Below are 19,719 nucleotides of genomic sequence, written 5' to 3'. Positions count from 1 at the left end.
GTTGCAGATTTCCCCCTCCTGCAGTCCATGGCATCCTGCTTGAATACACACCAGTCCTAAAAGTCCCATCTGCCTTTTCCAGGAGAGTGAAAGGCCTTATTTATTGTCCACCCTGATTTGTGCAGCACTTTAGACTCCCCAGGGTGTTTTGCCAGAGGCTGTGCTATGCAGCAAGGACAGGGCTGATTCTGAGGGGTGACATATAGTACAGGTGCCTTGGGAGGCCTCCAGGACAGAAACCTTCCTGCTTCATCCCTCGGGAAAGGAGCAGAAGGGCTGCCTGGGGTAGCAGTGGAGTGCAACAACAACAAAAGCAACCACCCCCCTCCCCCCCAAAAAAATGGCAAGCAGCTGCAGACAGGCTGAATCTCAGTTGGATATATTTATTTCTATGGGTATTTTAGGTAACACTGGCATGATGATTTTTAAAAATCACACTAGAAGGAAGATATTGTAGAAGACATCATATACAGCACTGATTTATTCAGTATAAAGATCTGAAAACTTTACTTATAGCTACTGTAACTCTGGCTGCTTATCAGTAACTTCAATATTGTGATCTGCCTTTGGCCCTCTCACAAGGAAAACTTAAGATGTAGCTGCTACAATACAGCTGTGTCATTACCCTCTCACAAGGTCTCCAGAAAAGTGATAAGATCCCATAAAAAGCTTTGGGGTGCTGCTGGCAAACAAATATCCTCTCGAAGCAATTGTATCAATGCATGGTTCTTAAATACTTGTTGCAGATACAGAACTTTTTAACCAAAGGTCTTTTGTATCAGAAAACTTGTCAAGATGAAGAAAATTGCTGGGGTAGTTAAGATACCATGTGTTTCATTTCACCTGAGTTCTCTTGCTCCCCTGCAAATTATTTAACATGAAGTTTGAATGCCCCTCCTCATCTCCCCATCCTGGCCTCTTTTTCATCCTACAAGGAATATTTAATGCTGAAATTTTGACATGACATTCATTTCCATATTGGGACACAGCAATGGCCCAAACATACAATTGTATCTTCCACTCAGGATGGAGCACAACGAGCTGTTTTAATAAGGGTTTTCATGCTCTCCTCCCACAGACCTGAAGTAAAAGCAAAGGGAATGCAGAAAATGACTGCCCAAGGAAATTGGTTTTTTATAAATGTTCTCTCCTCTCAAGTGTATTCCAGGGCAATAGCCCTGCTGCAGTGTAGGAAAACACTGGCATTAACAAGTGATTATTCCACAGGCCTGGGTTTGCCCAGCAGTCCAGTACTTGGAGATGATGCATAGGTGGGCTGGAGCTGCTGCATTCATTCTTCTTGGCACCATTTTTCTTCTGCTTTGTCATACATATCCTCATTACAGCCTGCTGGCAAGGACTGGTAATGCGATGAGTTACCTGGGATTGGGCTTGGTACAGTAGTCAGCTAATCGTCAGTTCCCAGGCACAGCCATTGCTCATGGAGATGTATTTCTGTGCTGCTCCCAGGCAGTTCTGTGAATGATGTGGGAAGAGCAGGAGTACTGCTGGAGAAGCAGCCATGTAGCCTTTCCATCCCTGCTGTGGTTGCCCCTCTCCTAGCCAGGGAGCAGCAGCTCTGTGCATGAGGAACAGGGGGTTGTGCTTGGCAAACCTCCCTGGAGGAGCCCTGGCACTGGGGGGAGCAGGCAGAGTCCAGGCTGCAGGAGGCTGCACAGCACCAGCTGTGTACCATGAACCTGTACTCTGGAAGTGACAGTGTTTGTCTCAGTACAGGGTGCAGGAAAGGAGGGAGGTACCAGGGTTCTTCCAGAGAGGCACATGATTAAATCTTAGGCCTGTTCACATTTAAACAATCTGCTCTTAGCAAAAATAGGGCTTCTTTGGATCCATAAGCTAAATACTGCATGTAAACATTGTTGGCAAGTCAAGCCACTGACTTTTGCTGCTTTTATTGTGATTTTCAGGTGCTTGCAGAATTGTGGAAGGGAGAAGGGAAGACGCCTCTCGAAATTGTTAAAGAACAGAAACTTGAACTGTTACAGGATCAAAAAGAGCTTGAACAGATCTGCCAGGCAGTGATTGATGGACAAGAAAATGAGGTGATTATGATGGTGCCAGGAACCTTCTGCACTGTGGCAGTTTGTAGCACTGAAAGGGGGTTAAAATGGCCTCTCTTTTTTTCCCTTTTGATGGCATTTGAGCTCTAGAGCCAGAGCAGTAAAGCTGCTCTTATCAGGCTTTTCTTCTCCTTTCTTACTTTACTAAGTGAGGTTTTTTTTAAATTGAAGCTTACACAAAATGATCAGCAGAAGAAATTACCAGTCTGGCTAATGTGCTAAGTCATTCTGAGAGCCCATAAAACTTTAATGCAGGAAAGCAAAACTGCAGGACCCTGTCCCTCTCCAGCTGTACTGCCATTAACCTGACCCCACCACCCAGCCACATAACTTGGACTTTTATGTCATCTGTAGTGACATTGGGGCAACACTGTTAAACTCTTCTGAAACTGGAGATTGAAGTTATCTGCCAGCAAGGCATATATTAGTTATGGAATTAGAAACTCTGTCAGAGCTGGCAAGGCAAAAATTTTACTTGCATCTGACTTTTTGCCATGTCTACTGCCAAAGAGAGGAGCCTGGCTGCCTCTCCTGCCTGACAGTGGCTGTGGGGTGGGGAGGAGCCAGAGCCCTGTGGCAGCAGCCAGCGGTGGCTCCAGAGCTCCTGCCCACTCTGCTGTTCTGCTGGGCTGTGGCAGCAACACAAATGCTCCCCCACGGGGGTTGATTGGCTCTTCCCCATCTCCTTGGAAAGACACACAGCAGCCAGTGTGGTTCATCAGTCTAACAAGGTCTGAGCTGGAAAAAAAGGGAAAAAACCCTTGTTGATCATGAAGGGGAGGAGTGGGAAGGGATCTTGACAGAGTCTGTATAATCTGCTATATAAAAAGCAAAATGAAAACAAGTGCTTATATGTTCTCTGGAGCAAAAATGTAAAAGCAGAAGTGAATAGCTTGCTTCTAATATAAACAATGTCTAGCTACATTTGCCATTTGGAAAAAAACATTAACATCTTTTGAGAACAATACCACCCACTCCAGATTTCTTTGGGGGATGCTAACAGCTCTGCAAGAGCTTTTGATAAAGAAAATGAGCTTGCAGTAGGTCAGCATGACCTCCATCCGACTTGACTCATTTGCAGAGCCTGATAAAAGTGCTGCTGTATTTCCAGGCTGGTGTGAAAGCAGAGGCGTGAAGGGAGACAATGTTAGAACTGACTGGGAAATGCAGGAGCTGAAGGTCCATAACCACACTCCTATTTCAATGTGTTTTGAGAGTAACTTTTTTCAGCATGAAATAGCTTCTAAACAGCTGCTCAAACCAATACTGAGCCCTTTATGACAGTGCAGGATCAGGACTGTACTGCACTCTGCCCCACATAGGTAATTTCTAGCAGATCCAGAGTAATGAACCCTTTCCACAGTGCAACATAACAGAGAAGACTTTAGACTGACAATAATTCAGATACTGTAATGAGAAGCAATATTTGCATCTGAGTTTGGTATTGGCACAGTGTGTGGTTCCTGTGTTTGCAGCCCCTCCCTTAATGTCTGCAGATATGCCATCCTGTTTCTTTGCAGCTATTATGTTCTGCCCAGTAACTCTGACAATGTAGAGAATGCCTTGCCTGCCACACAAACAGTAGAAAGGCCAGGTGCTTGTCTTTCAGCAGTAGCATCTCCTTTAAGAAAGCCCAGAGGTGAAATTTCTGATCCTCTCAGCTTTTAAATATGGCCCTTGTGATGAAGCAGGTGATTGTGCATCAAAGGCTGTCTGATAGGAGGTCATATTTGACCAGTTAACCATCATGTTGCAAAGGATTGTGTGCTTAAAAGATATAAAAAACACCTATGTCTGTGCTTAAAGGACCTCACCAAAACTATCAAATAGATTTTGATTCAATGCAAATTACTTGTTATAATGGAATGTTATATTCAATAAAATGGTAGAACCTATTAGCAAGGAAAGTCCATCTCATTTCTCTGTCTCTTTTCCAGGAAGTTGCTGTCCAAGTTGCAGACACTGTTAAAATCCAAAAGTGTTTTCTGACTCTCTCAACAAAAGGAGCTCTTTCTATTAGTTGTAAGGCCCTGCTGCTTTAGAGACTTGGCTGTTCTCTCATGGGAGCAGAGCAGGAGCTTATTGCAAGGCTGAAGGCAGTTTTTATAAATAACACCTTAGCCCAAAATGCAGTCTTCTTCCACAATAGACCAAAGGACAAAAATATTGATACCTTGGCTGGGAATGAGTGAAGATGTTCAGTTTTCCTGTAACAATGGTGTCTGTTGCATTTTTTTTTCTCTTTAAAGGTTATGGCCATAAAGGCAGGACATCGAAAAGTTCTAAATAAGTTAATTGGTCTGGTACAAAGGAAAACACAAGGACGGTCCAATCCTGTTCTGGTGAAGCAATTATTAGAGAAGAAGCTCTCAGAGTAGCTACAAGAGAAAAAGCACACAAGCAACCACAGAAACACGTGCTTCGTTCTGTCTGCAAATGAACTTTTGTGTCTCCTCGTGCAGCATCAGTTGTTGGCTATACTTCAAGTAGCTTGGAGTCCCAGCCTTCCTTGGATGTCTCAGCCAAAGGCAGATGGGCCAGAGAAAGGCAGGATACTGCCATTTGAATCTCCCTCGCTTTGATGTGGCACTTGGAAATGTGATTTCCACACAGCCCTGGGAAACAAGTTCCCAGAGGTGTCTGTGAGTATGCAGAGATCTGAAGCTGCATGGATTAGTTTTCTAATAAAGTGAGTACAGACTCAGCTTTTCTGGCTGCCTGTTTGTGAGAAGGGAAATCCACAATCTGAAATACTCAGTCTGGGGGTGCACACTGTAACTCACTGTCAATTAGTGTGAGCACAGCAGTAACAATGATTAAAACACCCAGCAATAATTGAGGAAACCACGTGTGCCTCGATGCTTAACAGAAAGGAAAAAGAGTTTGCTGCTGTCCTTGTTCCTGGTTTCAGAGGGATGGGGAAAGGATGAAGTCATGAGCTGCTTAAGTGTGTGCCTGAGGGTAGTGCCACAGATAGAAGTGCCTGCTTTTTGCTGTGTCAGATTGTTTGTTCTCCTCCCAGTTATGCACCCACATACCTGCTTTGCCTGCTCTCAGTTCTGAGGAGTGCCTGAGCCCTTCTGAGGGTCACATCCCTTTTTGGCCTCAGAGGTTCAGAACAGCAGGTGTGCTTCTGCCAGCCCTGCACAATCTACAGCAGAACAAGTAGAATCATAGAATAGCTGGAGGTGGAAGAGACCCACAAGGATTGTTGGAGTTCAGCTCCTGGCCCTGCACAGAACAGCCCCAGTGTTCCTGAGAAAGTGGTGTCCTTTTCTGATAATACAGCTCAGTAAAGGGATCACTTGCTCCAGTTTGGTGTTTTTTCTCTGCAGTCAAGAGCTTGGCCCTGTGTTACAAATGCCCAATGCCCAGGGCTCCTGCTTCTGTGGCACATGGTTTTCTGCTGTCACCTGGAACTGCACTGCTTGGGGGAAGGAATGGAACATGAAGTTGGCTTACCAAAACTGAGCTGCATTCAGCTGGGGTCCAGCCCTGTTCCACTACTTAATCCTAAGCGGTGTTTTAATGCTGGTGGTTTTTATTTTGGTATTTTAATATCTTCTGCTTTTCGGTACTCTTTGAAATGCAGGGACCTGGAATAAAATTCTCCATCCCAACCAACTTTAGCTGATCAAGCCATTAACAGGAAATGCAACTAGAAGGAGCCTGTCAAATTTACATGTAGTAGAGAGAGAAATCCCATTTAGCACCAGAAGTGTGACGTTCTTAAATCCCTCCTGGAGACTGCTAAGGCATACTTTTTAAAGATCACATTTACCTCAGGCCTCATAGCTACTTCTTCAGAATTGTTCTTTAGGATGTGCCTGCAGGGCAGACATTGTCACAGGAGTGCAGCAGGTGTGGCCCTGGGACTTCAGTCACCTTTGGCAAATGTGGTGCTTGCAGCACTAGTTCAGAGTGGGCTGATGGCAGTTCATCCTCCTGAGGGGCAGAGCTGATGTTATGTCTTGAGGAGGACATTGCTGTGCAAACTGGATGAGGTTCAAGTGCCAACTCTTTAATTAGAAGGAAAAAACCCCTTGGTTTTCAATGCATTTAATGAATAAAATATATACCCATTATTCACAAAAAAATACCTTTACAATTCAAACATCATCATACAGCTCACAGTAACATGGTTGCATCAAAAACTCTGACCCTTCAAAAACTGATCAACCAAATTAAAAGCCTAAACCTCCAAAAGCTCCCCAAATCACACCACTCACAGGATTTTCATGTAATCTGACCTTCACACTAAGATTTCTACTATCACTTTTCACTTGATGAGCAAGAAGTACCATTTTTACTTAGAGTGGTGTGAGTTTTCAGGTAATTGTTCAGTCAATAAAGGTTTAGATTATACAACAAACTAAATACTGGAATTCTGTTCAATTCTTGCCATGGCAGCAAGAAACAAGAAGGCATGATGGTTTCTGCATGAAATACTGAATCTTAGTTTGGAGATCCTTCCTCAGTTTATAAAAACACAGCTGTTTCCCAAAGGTGGTCTTCCAAAGTTAGTGCTTGTTGTGGCTCAGCTGGATGCTGCTGTGCTGAGTTCCCCACTGCTGCAGTGGGTGCCTTCTAAAAAAGAGAAATCAAAACAATGTATTTGGAAGAGTAATCATTAGGCTGATTTAAAAGAAGGAAGGATCTCAACTAATGTAGTAAGGCTACTGCTGATAATTCTATCTACTGGCTACTTCTTAGCCACTCTTTTAATACGGAATTATACTTTGCTAATATGGTACAAAACCTGTTAAAAATCATGAGCCAGGTTCCCTCTGAGTAGAGTCTGTGTCAGCACATCATGCACCTGGGCCTGTGCAAAGCACCTGACACTGTCCTGCATGGCAATCCATGTTTCTAAACTGGAGAGACGTGGATTTGATGGGTGGACAACTCAAGGGATAAGGAATTGGCTGGCTGGTTGCACTCCAAGAGCTGCAGTCAGTATCTTGGTGTCCAAGTGGAGGCCATTGATGAGTGGTGTCCTCAGGGGTCATCCGTGGGACTGGCCCAGTGTAACATCTTTGTTGGTGACACGGACAGCGGGGTTGAGTGTTCCTTTATCAGCAAGTTCTCTGATGACACCAAGCTGTGTGGTGTGGTTGACACACTAGAGGATAGGGATACCTTCCAGAGGGATCTGTACAGGCTTGAAAAGTGAGGCTGGGGAAAGAAGTGGGACTTGGGGGGGCTGGTGGATGACAAACTTGAAGTGACCTGGCAATGTGCGCTCGCACCCCAGAAAGCCAACTTGTCCTGGGCTGCATCCAAAGCAGCATGGGCAGCAGGGCCAGGGAGCTGCCCCTCTGCTCCCCTTTTGTGAGGCTCCCACCTGCAGTGCTGCATCCAACTCTGCTCCCATCACAGGAAGGACAGGGAGCTGTTGGAATGAGACCAGAGGAGGCCATGAAGATGAGGGGAAGGCTGAACACCTCACCTATGAGGACAGGCTGAGACAGCTGGGGCCGTTCAGCCTGGAGAAGAGAAGGCTCTGGAGAGACCATATAGAACCTTCCAGTACCTAAAGGGGGCCAATAAGAGAGCTGGAGAAGGACACAGGCATGTAGTGACAGGATGAGGAGGAATAGCTTTAAGATGAGAGAGGGCAGGTTTAGATTGGGTGTTAGGAAAAGAGTCTCTACTGTGAAGCTCTGGAACAGGTTACCCATAAAAAAAAGCTGTACAGTGAGGCCTCATCACTAGAAGTGTTCAAAGGCCAGGTTGGATGGAGCTTTGGGCAACCTGGTCTAGTGGAAGGTGTCCCTGACCACAGTGGGGGAGGGTTGGAAGTAGATTACAGTCCCTTCCAACCCAAACCATTCTGTGATTTACTGTAAGTCTCAATCTATTTTCACCTCCACCTGTCAGACACAATGGATAACAAGATTAAAAAGGGATAATTATAATATTCTTCCCTTCCAGGGAAGGGAAAGAGCAGCCATAGTCTATAAATTTTGCACTGTATTATGAAACAGTTACTTCTGAAATTTTTAAAGAACGCTTTTGCAGACACACACAAAATGTAAATTTCTTTTTGACAGGAAAAAAATGGGTTTGAGTCAAATGAGATCAAGATAATGAAGCTTTTTAACATTTGTGGAGATATCAGCCACCAACTTCAAAGCAGTGGTGGCTGGCAGTGCTCAGACCTAGCGATGGGAAGGTTCAGTAGGGCCAGCTCACATTGCTCCCAGTATCCCAGCCTGCATTAAAGGGCTCATCAGTCACCTCACACCCTTTTGACTGAACTAATACAACCAAAACATAGGATCTTTTTGCCTGCCAAGAGCCTGACACAGCAGCCTAAATACAACCACCTTCCCATTCCCCTAAATGGAGCTCAAGGCAAATTCTAAATACTCAACAAGTGAATGCTGTACTGAGCAAAACAATCAGCTTTGGTTTATATCTGCTTAGTAGTAGTTGATTAGCACATAAAAAGGCAGAAGCAGCAGCCTCAAGGAATTTAGTGTCTGCTATTGTAAAGACAAATAAAACAACCCCACAGGACAGGTGGGTCTGCAGGATTGAAGGCAGAGCCTGACCTTGAAGTGTTGGATGTAGAACAATCTGGAGACCAGGAGGCTGTTCCAAGTGTGGTATCAAGGCTGGAACTCTGGAATGAAGAGTGAGGTTTTGACCCCAACTTGCAAGTCTCATTTAGCTACTCCAGTGCTCTCTGATCTAATGATTGCAGATGCCATCTGTGCAACAGCATCAGGCAGGGTGAATTAAGGACAGTTTCATGCAGATTTTCAGCAGTAACCATCCACGAACAGAGGACCAAGGAAAATGCTCACAAATTAAAAGCTGACACCAGACACTCTTCATGACCATCTCATCTACTCATTGCTGGAAGTCTTTTAGGAGGTCAGACCTGAGGGTGGAGAGCTGATACTTACTACCCCATATAGCTGAAGTATCTTGTATCTGAAGCTGCAGAAGAGGAGAAGAAAGTTGTCTAGAAAGATGCTGGCAATGCTGTAAGTAGCGAAGAAAGAATTTCTAGCACTCAGCCTCGGCTGCAGAGTTTAATTTTAACTGTGTTAAAAATAGAAGCATACGATAGGAACCTTAACCAAAAAATTTACAGCAGAGCATTGAGCTGCAATTTCAGTGTATCCTCTTTCCACCCCACTTTGCAGTGTGGCGTCAGTGTTCTGGGATGCTCTCGTTTCTCTTCTGAGCACCCTCTACCTACACTTTCACAACCACTGACCTCAGCAGCACCTTCACAGGGATTTATGGCCTTGTGTGCATGCTCAACACAGAGAGCATTTGTTTTTTCACACATAAAGTAAAACAAGTTGGGTTTTCAGCCAGCTCTTTTCTCAAACTGTGTGAGGGAGAAGATGGAATAGAAGGATGGTGCAGGTCGGTTTGCCCTCATTGGCATCTTCCTTGCAATGCTGTTTACAAATACTCCAAAGTTCACTGGGTTCTGAATCGGGCAGTGTCCACATAAAACCAAGTTACAGCAGACAGGAGGTCTACATGTATCGACTCAAATGCTCAGAAGCTTCCCTGCACTGGGTTGGCTTCAAGTGCAAGTTGTCCCCTGTCCCCTCAGAAGGCGCAAACGTGCAGGTAATACATAGATTTCTACTGCTAAACAGTGTGAGGAATGCAATAAAATACAAAATTCTAAGTTGTCATGACCTGTAATTTGTTGCACCTTTTTCTGCCCATTGTGATGGCAAATTTAGACCCCATCTTGAAGCACCCTTGGGCCAAGCCACGTCAGTAACTAGGGATGACTGCAGCAGGGACACAAAACCACCAGGAATACTCCTCCTCCTCTCTGTACTCCAGCACACATCCCACATTGGGCTGTACAGCCTGAATTTCACCTGCAATACAGAAAACCACAGAAATGCTCAGGTGCCACCATGAGGGAACAAAGCTGCAAAAGGAAGGCTTAGTAAGCAATGCAACTGTGCATGGTCCCAGTGAGAACTGAGCCTTCCCTCTAGGACCATCCCAGTCTCAGACCCTTAAGATCTCCTGTAAGCCATACAGAATTTCACAACTGTCCACAGCATTTGCTGACCAGCTGCAGGTATAAATGGTGAGAAACCCTGACCTTTGGTTCCTCCCCTTTATTTTTGTGGGGGGGGTCCAATTCATGACCCTGTGAACAATTCCCATCTTGCCTGCTGCCTGTGCCTGAGAAAAAGCCTGGTGACAGCTGTGCCAGACCCCATGTTATCCCAGCACATAGGCAGGCAGCAAAGTAATCCATGCAACATTCACTGTCATTGCAGCCATTGGAGAAAGGCCTCCATCTGAGTCCAGTACTTGGATCTGCAGAGCTGTACTACCATGATCCTCACAAGAGCCAACAGTTTCACTGTAGGGAATGCTCCCTCCATGCACAGCCATTTTGTGCAAGCACAATGCAAAAGTTCTCCCAACATGCAGTTGCATCGGGCACAGCTGTAATTATCTAACCCCGTAAGCCGGCACAACCACCAGTATTTTAGCTGCTCAAGCAGCCACATTTTCAGGCTGGTCTTTGAGGCTGCTGGGTGTTTTCACACTGAAGCTCAGAAACCAGTGTTTTGACCCTGGAGGTTTACAAAAGACACTGATTAGTGTTTCTAAACACCAAGCTGTGCTTGGACACCAAGAGACACAAGTTGTTGGCTCAAATTGCAGCAAGGGATACTGAGACCCAGAGCCACTCCCTCTCCTTTGAGGACGAGCTGGCATTTCGTCTGAGCTCTGGCCAAACTGACACAGCAGCACTGAGCTGGACACAGTTTAGTTGTCTTGGATTTGACTCATCCATGTTATTTTTTGGTCTAAATCCAAGCTGGCTATTTTTAAAGTAGACTGCAATAAAACACAGCTGCTGTGGAATTGGCTTCATCAGAGACCTAAGTTTGCAGGTATTTAGTCCACACCACGTAATTGTATGCGGGCAGTCTGCTGAAGTGCCAAAGTTGAGAAATGCAGCCTTTGCACAAAAGTTCCACCAGGGCTTTTAGCCCAGAGACTTCAGTCTTAATTTAATCCAGCTGCCACACAAGAGCCATTATAATCAATGAACAAAAAGAAGATTTGCACAGTCAGCAACAAAACACCACTTTAAGCACCTACATACTTGAGAGTCCAAGTAATGCTCCTTTTCATAAATAAGAGGCTTCCAACTGAGCATGTAACAAATGAAGTATATTGATGCTGGGCCACAACATGTTTAGAAAAGCTGGGGGCCACTAAAAAATAAAGTGCATTTAGTCAGAGCAGGGCTTTGACTGCTAACAAAGTCAAAGAAGGAGTGTTGCATTGTGTGGCTGTCTGTGGTCAGCAGCTGGCATCACCATCATCCTACCCAAGCACCTATTTATGCAAGTCTGACACCAGCTTCACAAGGAGCAATTTTTGCCTTCCTTTGCACAGTTCTGTCCCAAAACATCACACAGCATTGCTATCCACTTGGACAGGTACTGTAGGACACGGTCATATTCATTTTTCAAGTCTGAGCTTTTTTTTCTGGTCCCTGGTAAATCAGAGCAGCACAAACGTAAGTTCTGCACTTCACACAGAGGGAAGTGCCCCCTGCTAATCTGTGGCATTTTACCTTTGGTTTTCTCATTAATGTAAGCAGCCCAAGTGCCATGTACCCTCCATTCCTCCTGATAATGCTCAAAAAGCACAAGGAAGAACATACTGTAATTATCTGAATCAGATCTGGACACAGCAGCATCATTACTGTACAGTGCCAGAGCTATCTGAGTTAAAAGAAAAGAAAGAGGAAAATCCCAGTAGTCTACTCATAAACACAGATGCAATTTAAATGTTACAAATGTAATGGGAGCTGTCATAAGAACTGCAGGCATGACATAGCAATTTCAGTAAATACAGCACCGTTAAATTGCTTATTAAATCAAGCTATCCTCAAACAGGAGCTGTGGTTACAAATTCAAATGATACAATGACATAATTTAACTGCAACAAATCACACTGCTCCCCATCCTTTTATTTACAACCTTGAGATTTTAGAGCATCTTAGGGGAGCTACAAAAACCTTCCTGAAGCACAAAACCTTCTGAGAGGCTTAAGCAGAGTGCACAAAAGGGTAGTGAATGTGTACACACTGTGCTGGATGGTGAACTTCTCTTGGTAAATAGAACTTAACCTCTTGAACTTAAACCCTTGGACTCTGCAGGATGCTGCAAGTTTGTTTGCAAATGTTTTTCTCTGAAGGACTGAACAGACCACTTGGGCTTTGTGCATGGGCCAAAGAGCAAGTAGAATGGCACTGGTGGCAGGAAGGCTGCTCAGGCTTACTGTCTATACAGGCTGCTCCCATTCCAAAGCATGGCCCCTGCTGCTGTCCGAGCTCCACCCCAATCACCCTTTGTTTTCTCCCTTTCTAAGAAATTTACCAATCTTACTAAAAATATCAAATCACACCTGAAACGGCAATGTTCCAGGTGGGTACCACAGCATGACATCACTGAATTCAGACCTTGTAAAAAGTGAGAAACCCCAAAGAAATAGGAAACAAGTAATTTATGAACTGCATGATGGGAAGGATGTATCTAGGCATGCTGATGGGAGGGACAGCCCATGCTTGATACTGGAATTTTTCCATCTCTGCAGAATACAGTTGAAAACAGAAGTTCTCATTTCTGTTCTTCCAAACCAAGAACAGAAGTTACCAGGACAACAAAAGACAATGCATTTTCAGACCCAGAACTGCAACACCAACGACTTGATTTCATTTGAAATATCATAATATTCCTTAGGGCACACAGAGAAAAGATCAAATTTAAGAAAAATGCCTAGAATACAATAATAAATGCAGTAAGGACATCCAGCAACACAGTACATGAATTGCACCTGACTGTACATGTCCAAAGATCAGCACAAGCATGAATGAAATTGCTGAATGCTTTGGTCCAAGTAATGCAAACCATGTATATGTTTACTGAGACTAACCCAGAGAGGATCCAAAAATGGCTGAAGGTAAAAGAGAACAACTACAAGTGTTTGAAGACAAAGTGCTTACTTTATAGGTAGGTTACAAAAACAAAATAAACAAAACCCATACCAAACCAAAAACACACACACAAAAAAACCAGGTTGAAATTGCTGGAAAGATCCCTTGCTATGGCAGAACAGCTTAAAAACATACTCCAAGGCTACATCATTCAAAATGTGGCATTCATGGCTTGAAACATTTAGCAGGAGACTGGAAATTCACTTTGGTATCACTGAGCCACCACCTGCAGTCTTTGGAATAGATCTGCCAAGACACTTCATTTGAGACTGATGCTGAGCCAATGCACCAAAGAGGGGCTGCTCCAGTCACACACCCACCTGAGTGTGGGGAAAACCACATCACAGAGCACTTCCTTGTTCTTGGAAAGAGCAGCATAAGGCTGTTGTCCTCCAGGGGCCTACAGGCTGGACCACAGCTTGGACCACAGGCACAGGGGTTTTTGGGGAAAGGATGTATCATTGGTGAGAGACAGGATAACACATTATCTAACTGGAGGGAAGTAGCTTAATAAGCAAGCATTTGGCTGAAGAACTTATGCACACAGATGTGATTCATCTCAAAAGATCAGCATTTTCAAGCTAAATCACAGGTTCTGCATTTTGAAGGCAGGAAGAGGCAATTCCCACCAATAGTTTTTGTGCTGGCTGCCAGACATTATGCTGCTATCACAACTGAGACACAGCTGCAAGTCTGATCCCACTCAGAAACCAAGCAATGCAGAGATATACACACAATCTCCATTTTCCCATCCTAAGCCAGGGTCACTGCACTCATCTACCTCTTCCTTTTGGGGAGCTAACAGACATTTCCCATTTTTGAGGGGACACTGTGCACAAACACAGCTCTGACCTTTCAGCAAGGATCCTTCCACAAAACTCCAGATTTCAAAGGCTGACTTTATCCTACTGGATGTAGAACATAAGCTCTACTACAACTTATGAGGAAAATCCTCTCCTTCCTCAAATTTTCAGATACTTTTTTGAGCAGCCCACATTTTAAAATCCCCATGTAGCTTAATAAACCTTCTGGGATGAAACTGCAGTGATTTTGTACATTTGTTGAAAACACCAGTTAAAATTAACAATCTCAAAAGAAATCCCTTATACCCAGCAAATAAGGATTCTTAGTTTAAAATACAAACAAAGGAAGGGAGTGTTCAGGTAGTACCTTACTGCCTTGAGCACTGGTCTGCAGAGTTCTTAAAAAAAAAAAAAAAAACAAAATAATTCTTTACAATTCCTTTTTAAAAAGTCCTTCAAAAAAGGATTAGATTGCTTCTGCATTTTAGCACTTGTCAGTGAACCAATAAAGGCAGCTGATCACGCTTTCCTTTTGCTCACATGCAGTTCTTGCAGAAGAGGTGAGAAGCAACCTCTGGTTGCTCCAAGAGGTGAGAGCAAGCACTGCCCCTACATCCACAATGCTAGAACACCTCTGACACACACACTGAACCCCCTCAGGGCAGCAGTGCTGGTACCAGTGGGAGCAGGAATGGGGGAGTGGGGAAAGGACCCACAGCACCCCAGGACAAGTCAAAAAAAAAACCAAAACCAATCAATCTCATTACCCATTTACAACAACAATGCAGGGGTGCAGGGAACTGAAAAAGAAAGAGCTCTCTTCAACCTGGATAACTAAGACTTAAGAAAAAACCCACAGCTTTGGCTTCAGCTCCCACAAAAGCTTTTGAGGTGAAAGAGCGCCATGTGGAGGTCACTAGGTGATTTACAGAACGGTGATGCAATGGCACCTAAAAAACTAACTCATTTACAAATGAAAGCAAACCACAGAGAGGGCAGCTAGGAAGCAACATCACCCCCAGCCATCATGGAAGTGAAGACTGTGCAGCAAACACGTAAAGATGAACCCAGAGAAGTTCTGGAGGTGATTTGTTAGAGGTAGACTTTGGGATTTTTTTTCCCTAGGAATAGCCTGCAACAGGCTGACACAAATGCAGACACTTTAATCTATAGCTTGTACATTAAAGACAGAACTTTTCAGAACTATCTTAGGAGACTTAGGAGCTTAAACTGTACTGCAAATTCCAGAGGAATTAGACCTGCAATTAATTAGACTCTTCTGCAGTGTCTGCTTTTTGTTTTTAAAGTGTTTTTTTTCCTTGCAATCTCTGAGAAAGTGTGTTTCAAAACCAGGATATGATTAACTGGAATTCCACATTATGGAATTACAATGAGCAGGAGAACTAACGTAAGCAAGTGTTATTTCTGATTTCTGTTTCTTCACATTTTATTGGAGCCACTGTTACTTTGTATCCCGGGCAAAAGGGTTTAAGGCTTTCTTGAGCTAAGCCCCTCTTTATGTGCCAACTACAACACACTGGAAGCACAATTATGCGGCTAAGATAAGACAAAATTCAGTGGTGATGCACCAATTCATCATGTTTGGGTTCTTCTAATGAAGCCCATTACTCACAGAAGAGAATTTTCTCAAGCAGTTAGTCACCAGCAGACAGCTTTCCCCATTACTCCTTCCTTTTCTGCAGCTGGTGAACAGTCCAGTCCTCCCCTCACCATCCCAAAAGTGCAATATTAGGAAAAGTCAACACCTAAATTAAAAGTAAACAAACAGTATTTAACTTCCCCTTGACCAAAGAAAATTAACAATAAAACAGAACACCTTTCAGGAGCAAGCAAACCTTTTTCATTTAATAAAAAACAAGACAAAAAAAAGACAAAAACAGCCTGCTGTCCATTTAAGACTACAGAAAGATACTGAGTATCTTTTTTAGCTTATTAAAATAAGCACACAAATAAACTAGACACCAATAACAGCTTGCATAGAAACATTTTGTTTTGTACTTTGTGCAAATCTTACTAAATAAGGCATGCTTGTGGGCTTAGGTAGCAATGCAGGAGTTATCAAGGAATGCTGAGAAACCACAAGGAGAATTCCAGGCAGTCTGCAATCCACATCCACTTACACAGTTCATTGGACTTCAAAGCCCAACAGCTGAGAACTGCAGATCTGTCTGCAACATAAGGCAATATGGTATGTGTAGGGTCCAGCACCTGCTTTCAGCTCCTCATGGGTTTACTACACATAAGATCACTTGAATTCAGAAAACCTGAGCCAGTAGCTAAAAAGGGGGTTTCAGATGTGGATTGGTAAGAACCTGGCTTCAGGGTGAAGCAAGGGAAGAGGCAAAGAGGACAATGACACCAAGAAGCACAGCCCTTCACATAAAGGGGTTTTGTGCAGATTTTGCAGGTATTTATACTGTGAACCTTCCCCATGGGGCAATGTTTCTTCAAACAAACTTGTCTCCTAACAAATTATCAGACGAGTATTTCTGGAACAGAAAAAGCTAATGTACTTGTGTCTCTTAGCCAGCCTACAAGTGTCTATTGCAGAAATTCAACAGGAATTAGTGACACTAAAGAAGGGTGGCTGTGTAAAGAGGAAGGGATGAAGAAGGAAGCTGCAGTAAGTGCAGTATCAGAAATGTCAAATAAGTTATGTAGCACAGAAGGAAATCTTAAGGCCTAACTGGAATAATATTTTGTCTCCTTCTTCCCCCTCCAAATCAAGTATTTCAGGAAATATTGAAGTACAACCTTCTTTTGAAAGCAGCTTTGCATTAAAAATCTGTTTAAACTCCAAAAGCTTTTTAAAAACACATTTAAAAAACCCACTAATAATAATCTTCAAAATCCCCCAGTACTTTGTAACATAAAATGGAATGTTCCTGGGCTAGAGCTGCCAGCTCCTTCAGGAACTCTGGGAAAAGAGCAGCTGCTAGAACGGCGTTCCTCACGTGCGCAGGAAGGCTGGGATGAGCCAGGCCTTTCTTTCCTTTCTGTCCCAGGAAAGGCTGCAGGACAGCCGGGTAGGCTTCAGAGAGATTTCTTCCTTTCCCTGTGTTGCTGCTGTGCTGGACATTACCTAAAGACAGGAGGAGAGGGAGAGGAAAGAGAAAAGACTCTGTATATTAAGCACACAGAGTATTTGTACAGTGTCCAAACCGAGTTTACAAGGATTGTGTTCAGAGCTCTAATTTGTAGTACCCAGATCATGCAGGGGGATACTCCACTAATCCAACATTTTAAAGTTCTATGTGGCCTGGTTCTATTGCATTTATTATTACCTATCTTTCCCCAGGTTATATATTATTCAGTTCCAGCTCTGATGAGAGAAATATGTGGGCAGAAGAAGAGTCAAGGGAAAGCATAATATGGATTTACCTTCTGAAACAGCAAATATCTACTCATCTAGAGCCAGCATGGTTATCTCAATTTCAAAAATACTGTGCTCCATCCCTCCCCCAGATCAAACTGTTGTTTTGATTTTACTTCTCTTTCTCAATCCTCTCCCTGTGAATCACCATGTCAATGGGTTTGAGGCCAAGCTATCACAATACCACATGAGTTTGAAGCAAGCTAGAAACTAAGGGGAAAAAACATTTAAAAATTGTATTTTTCTGCAGCTACAGGCCCCACTAACTACACTTACCTCCCCGTAAAGCAGCATTAAAAACAGAGCAAGTAAAAACCGATGTGTGCTCTGCTGTGTGATCTCTGCTGCCAGAGTTCAGAGGATCAGAGCTCAAGTATCAGAATGCATGGAATTACAGTGACAGCAGCACTTAAATTTCAATCAATGGCTCCTTGTTTCAACCTGAAGCAGAACTGCCCTTTAATTAGATGACAATTAATTTAGTGAAACTAAAACGGTGACAAAATTTAATGCTGATGGAAATAAATACTCTACAAAGAAAAATTAACCTGTGGAACTCACTGCTACAAGACAGAACTCACTGCTACAAGGTGTCATTGAGGCCAACAGCAGAGACAGATAAAATCCTAACTCACAAGTTCTCCTGAGAAGTATAAGTAAATAATTAAAAAAAAAAAATAAAAGGACTGTTGTTAACTCACATACTGCTGACAAGCCCAACACTGCATTGCTGTGCTCAGGAGTCTCCCTTAGAGCACACACAGTTTATGGTAAAGTAACAGTCTCAAGCGATGCCAGCCTTGCTCTGAAACCTCTCCAAGCAGCAAACAGGGGGAGCTGTAGATGAAGGCCTCACTCGATGCTGCACAGCAATCCCTCTGTTCAACAACTCTGCACTTTTGTTCCTTGCCTGTACTTCACCCAAGGCACAGTGGAATTACTCTACTCTTCCAAACACTTGAAAAAAAAATCTTATCTTAATCATTTAACAGACTCGTACTTTTCTCGAGTTTAAAACACCTTTCCAACTCCAGACTCATCAATCATTCATGTTGTTATTCTACACATTTCTATCTACTAGAGACAGAGTACAGGAATTTCAATTCTGTGGGAAAATCTGACTGTGGGAGGAAAAACAACTTAAATTATAGATTACAATGAAAAGATAAAGTTTTAAGCTTCCCCTGAAGACTTTTTTTCAGATTTTCTACTGTCAAAACGTTTCATAATGAATATTTTAAGTTTTTTAAATAGTTTAGGCAATATTACCAGAATGCTAGTATACTGTCAAAGCTTTGTTTTTGTTTTTACTTTTCCTTTTAAAAACATCAAAACCAATACATTTCTAAAAATAATTTTAGTTTAGATTTAAGTGCTTGTTTGGGAAAAAAACTCCAAAACACCAGAAAAGCACAGAATGCTAATCTAAGAACTAGAGATTTGGTTTGGTTTTTTCTTTGATCAGGATTGCTCACTACTTTCTAGGGTCAGGATGCAATCTGAGCTATACAACTGAAAACTGAGCAACTGAATACTCTGGAGATTGTTACCAACACACTGAAAGAGAGGCAGCTTTCATATGGGATCTACATCGTGACCGCTTTTCGTGTGTAACCAGAGCCCAAGCTGCTGTGCAAGAAAACCACATGCTACTGCAGGCAAAAAAGAACAAATTGTACCATTTCTGCTCAAACACCTTCAGAGACCAGCCCTGCAAAGAGAAGGAAAATGCTCTAGAATGTTTTAGTTTTACATTTGTGTTCCCCACTAACTTTGGCTTCGGCCTTTCATATGTGAATTCTGTAGGAGGCTAGCTATGCTGAGACCTGCAGAGAACACTGGGGTAATTCACCACTTCTGTTCAGGGGAAAAATCCCTCAGAGAGCAACCAATTTGTATGACAGTCAGAGGTGGTATTCAAGCTAATGCAAAGAAGTCCTAGGGGAGTTCCTAATTTGTTGTTTGGTTTTGGGTTTTTTTCATTTACCATTATTGCAGCAGTTTCTACCTTGCACTTCTTAATCAATATAATGAACTATTGGTTGATGGGTTACTGAGCCAACTCTCCCACAGGATTACAGTTTGATGACTTGCATAACCAGTCCTGTAGGGAAGCAAGTCTGCAGTTATCCAGACATTTATTTACTCTCCACTTATTTGTCATGAGAAGCCTTCTTTGCAGGAGTTGCTGCTATACAAGAGAAAGTGTATTAACAGGGTGACTAAGCAGCCCTGTTTCAAATTCCTAAACAATGACCAGCATGAGTCAACCTGGCAAATTCAGAAGCCTACAGAAGAAAACTGACGTCAAACAGGAAGTATAGATAAATGCCATCAGGAATGCATTATGTAAAATTTCTTATTGCCAGCACCTGAGAAAAAAAGGGACTCTCAATGTTGCCTCCTAATCTCATCTCCCAC

At 43.2% G+C, this 19,719-nt stretch overlaps 2 protein-coding genes across 14 annotated transcripts in view; one reads left to right on the top strand and one right to left on the bottom strand.

Moving 5' to 3' along the window:
• The window catches only part of GATB (glutamyl-tRNA amidotransferase subunit B), a 43,061-nt gene extending 38,276 nt beyond the window's left edge, over positions 1–4,785 (top strand). The window contains exons 12-13 of the mRNA XM_085058504.1: positions 1,929–2,063; positions 4,331–4,785. Of these exons, the coding sequence (XP_084914630.1) occupies positions 1,929–2,063; positions 4,331–4,459 (264 nt within the window). The 3' untranslated portion in view covers positions 4,460–4,785. The remainder of the gene's footprint in view (positions 1–1,928; positions 2,064–4,330) is intronic.
• Positions 4,786–15,742: 10,957 nt separating this feature from the next.
• FHIP1A (FHF complex subunit HOOK interacting protein 1A) overlaps positions 15,743–19,719 on the bottom strand; it is a 111,039-nt gene continuing 107,062 nt past the window's right edge. For all 13 annotated transcript variants that reach the window (XM_085058500.1, XM_085058494.1, XM_085058495.1 and 10 more), the window contains one exon: positions 15,743–17,007. In XM_085058500.1, coding sequence (XP_084914626.1) covers positions 16,757–17,007 — 251 coding nt within the window. In that variant the 3' untranslated portion in view covers positions 15,743–16,756. The remainder of the gene's footprint in view (positions 17,008–19,719) is intronic.

This window comes from Lichenostomus cassidix, chromosome 4, assembly GCF_008360975.1.
Source record: "Lichenostomus cassidix isolate B80296 chromosome 4, HeHo_3.0, whole genome shotgun sequence".
In the NCBI taxonomy this organism is placed as follows: domain Eukaryota; kingdom Metazoa; phylum Chordata; class Aves; order Passeriformes; family Meliphagidae; genus Lichenostomus; species Lichenostomus cassidix.
Note: the sequence above shows the minus strand (reverse complement) of the source record. Positions and strands in the feature narration are given on the sequence as shown.